The 3,960-nt window shown below is 49.6% G+C and overlaps 1 protein-coding gene across 1 annotated transcript in view; it reads left to right on the forward strand.

The window, feature by feature from the left end:
* Positions 1 to 3,065: 3,065 nt before the first annotated feature.
* Positions 3,066 to 3,960, forward strand: part of BIRC6 (baculoviral IAP repeat containing 6) — a 262,303-nt gene continuing 261,408 nt past the window's right edge. The window contains exon 1 of the mRNA XM_012652423.1: positions 3,066 to 3,387. Coding sequence (XP_012507877.1) covers positions 3,066 to 3,387 — 322 coding nt within the window. The remainder of the gene's footprint in view (positions 3,388 to 3,960) is intronic.

The following is a 3,960-nucleotide window of genomic DNA, read 5'->3' on the forward strand; positions in this document are numbered from 1 at the left end:
CCCAGCCATGATGAAGATAATTTTTAATGATTTTTTGTTTGAAACATTGCTGGTTCTTTATCTGTTTTGTTTCCCAGAGTTAAGGAAATCTTTTTCTTATGAGCTAACTATAGCTTACAGCAATTCAATAAAGTATGCTTTTGTGAAAAATGAAAACGTTTATTCTCCCTACCTGATTCCTCCAGAATTCAGAAACTATTTGTGAGTATTCTTATGCTTATGGCAATGTAGTTATTTGTATAAGTTTAATAAGAATCCGTTTTTCCTATAATAAGACACAATTGGAAGCACTGGTTATATTACCAAAGCTTTGACTGGAATTTCATGTTTTCAAATATGACCAGATGGCTTTAAGGAACTAAGGTTGACTTTATTGAGCCAATAAATTCTTCCTTGGAAAACCTGGCCTGAGGGTTCCCAGCCTAACAGGTGAGTAAGGAATGTCACTTCTCTGCAGGCTCAGAAACCTCAGGATACTTTGAGGACCTCAAGAAGAGAGGAATTTATCTAAACCTATGAATGTTTCAGATACAGCCTGATGGAAAGTCATTGGTTTGACTTCCTAGCGTTGAGAGTCTTTTATAAGTCTAATCTGATATTCCTTATTCAAAGTTCAAGCAAAATAAGCTTAAAAAGAGTCTGTCTGGTTCTTGCTGCACTTATGTAAATTATAAGTCCAAGTTTAATGAGACTAAACTTATTTTGCGGACAAATCAGTCTTTCTTTGATTATCTTTGGTAGAAATCGGGGTGACTATAGGGAGATAAATTATAGTTCCGAAGAAAACTATAGTGTACCCAATATTAAATTCTAGCGCTATTTGTTTTCTTCGAGGTTTTGTTACCTACCATAATCTGGACTGGATCCTGAATTTTTCTAGTTTCCCCCAGTATCTGGTTATGACTCTCCCAACTAATCACTTGTTGGAATCACTTCTCTTCTCCTGAAGCCCTGCAAGCTGATGCTGAACAACTTGATATAAACTTCAGAGAAACCACAACGGCTTACATGTGGACAACCTTTATGATATCCAAACTGCAGACCAGGAAAATCTGTCAGACTGCCACTGACTGTCCTCACTCCAGCTGAAGATGCTTAGGGCCAGAATCTGAAATCTTGACTAGCTGCCCTCTGGACTCGGAATCTGAGTCGCTAGTTTGTTCCAACTATTAATCTTTGTTTTTATTTTATTTTCATAGAAACTAAACTCCCCTCATTAAAAACTTGATGGCTAACACCATCCAGGAGATATCCTCTACTACCAAGTCCCAGTAGGTGATTCAGCTGGTCCTTAATGATCTGAACAAGAAAATAGACTTATGTTGTTCAAAGGAAAGAAGAATGTCTCTTTATCAGGGGGACACATAAAGATTCTTTGCTTGGCCAAACTTTAGTCAGGTTTTTCTGAATCTCCTGCTAGCCCCATCTGTGCACTTCCTTGTTAAATTCAGTTTTAACAAAGAACCTGCTAAGTCAGTTTAGCAATAACCCCCCTCTCATCCTCCATGTTGGATCAGGTTCCTTATCCTCCACCATCTCTCAGGTGATGTCTCATCATCCCGGCCTGTCTTCAACAAGAATCCTCTTAGGTTGATTTAGCCAGAATCCCCTTTACCCCTGATGTTTCCTCTTCATAATTTTCCATCCACTGACCCCCACACTGCTCCTTGGCTATAAATTCCCACTTGCCCAAGATGTCTGTATTCAGAGTTGAGCCCAGTCTCTCTTCCCTACTGCAAGACCTCATTGCAATAGTTTAAGATGTAGTTGGCATAATCCATGAAGATTTCCCAAAGGAATTCTGAGAAGGAATTGAGGAAGCAGTTAAGTTTCATGATTTTTATTGAGCACCGAGTACATGTCAGATGCTATTCTACACATTTTACAAATGATTCTTAAATCTCAGAACAGCTCTTTGATGATTAGGTTTAAAGGAAGAGGAAACTAGGCCTTTCCAGGATAATGTAATGATTCTAAAACATACAGAACTTACAGTTCTGCATCTTAATTATGGTATACGAATCTACACGTGATAAAAATGACATTTAACTATACACACATCATACAAATGTGAAATGCCTGCTTTTGACAGTGTACTAAAATTATATGTATCCGTTGGGGGAACCTGGGTGAAGGGTATATGGGTCCTCTTTGTACTGTCCTTGAGGAGTAGTGGTCAGGTATCTTATGTCTTTCGATTTGGGGTTGTCCAATGTTTTTCTCATAGAAAGGTGTTACGGATTTTGGAGAGTAAGACCATAGAGATCTATATTTTCAACTATCTATAATAATTATTTCAAAATGAAAAGCAGAAAAAGGTATTTTCCAAAGGGGGATGATTAGTAAACCAACTTGAGTCTTTTCTAGCTCTCCAACACAGACTCCGTGTCCCCTCCACCCCATTAACAATTCACATTAACTCAAGTTGTTTGGAATGTGGTTAGGGAAACTAAGCTTAACTATATGCCTCCAGCACCTCTTATCTGGTACTTCTGTGCAACAAAAAGATTTGGGGATGGGGAGAGCAGGCGCTGTAAAAGGCACGGGTTTGGTAAGGTCGTCTGGCTTCTTCAAATCCAGAGTAAAGGCTTCTCAGACTGTTTATTCTCAGACAAGGGCCACGGCCAAACAGATGCACCGCGCGTACAGGGAACGGTCGGGGAGCAGCTGTAACCGCTGCATAGAGCCTCAGGGTGTACCAGCCGGGTCCACGGGCCGCGGCCCCAGCCTAGCGGAACTGCACGGAGACCAATCTCCTCCTCCCACTGCGAGGAGCCGGGAGCCGGGCGGACTCAAGCAGCCGCCACTCCCCAACCTCGCAGGAAGAAACCGGGCGTTGCGAACGCAGAGGGCGCGTGGCAAGCGCGAGCCCTCCCGCGCATGCTCCTCCCGCTCCTCCCCCTCCCCCTCCCCGGGTCCCGCCTCTGTCGCTCCTTCTCCCCCTCCCCCGCCCCGCTAGCCTCCTCCGAGCTTGGCCCCTCCGGCCCGGCGGCCGACGTGCCGCGTGCGTGCGGGCGCCTGACTTCACTTCCGGCTAACGCGCTCCGCTTGCCCCCTGGCCCCGGATGGTGACTGGCGGTGGTGCAGCACTTCCCGGGACTGTCACTGAGCCGCTTCCCAGTGTGATTGTGCTGAGCGCAGGCCGGAAGATGGCGGCTGCGGCTGCGGCGGCCTCGGGCCCGGGCTGCTCCTCGGCGGGGGCGGGGGCGGCCGGGGTCTCGGAGTGGCTGGTGCTGCGGGACGGCTGCATGCGCTGCGACGCCGACGGGCTGCACAGCCTCTCCTACCACCCAGCGCTCAACGCCATCCTGGCCGTCACCAGCCGCGGGACCATCAAAGTCATCGACGGCACCTCGGGGGCCACCCTACAGGCCTCGGCGCTCAGCGGTGAGTGTGCCGCACGCCGGGCGGGGGCCGGGCCCGCCGCGGGAGGAGCCGGGCCGGCGGGATGGCCGGGAAGGAAGCCGCCCAGCCCCGGGGCTCCGTCTCCGGAGGAGGGGAAGCGGGGTAGCGGGAGGGCAGGGCTGGGGGCTCAGGCCTGGCTGTGAAGGGAGGCCCGGAAGCTGATGGAGTAGGACCTTAGGACTTGGCTTTTTCAGTGGCTGCAGCTGGGAAGGAAAGACAGGCGAGTCAGGGAGTGGTGGGAGTTGCCTTTCGGGCCTTGAGCGTCCGGTCTGGCTTAGCCCTCCGGAATAGGTGAGGAGGCCTTGGAGCTTGGCACCGGGGAAGGCGAGGCCCGGGTAGGTCGAGGAGAAGGTGTTGGTACTCCGTTCTGCTAGATCCGAGAGCGAAAGGCTTGAAGGGTTGACCCCAGCGGGAAAGGCTGGTGGCCGGAGGCGAGGGGCGGGAAGCGTCCGAGCCGGCATCCAAGCCCTCCCTGGGAGAGAAGTGGCGGGTCGGCTGTTCGTAGGTCCCGCAGGTGCGGGGACGGACCGCGGGCTTCGCGCCGGGGGTGGGGGT

The sequence above is a fragment of the Propithecus coquereli genome, unplaced genomic scaffold, assembly GCF_000956105.1.
Source record: "Propithecus coquereli isolate 6110/MARCELLA unplaced genomic scaffold, Pcoq_1.0 Scaffold39, whole genome shotgun sequence".
NCBI lineage: Eukaryota > Metazoa > Chordata > Mammalia > Primates > Indriidae > Propithecus > Propithecus coquereli.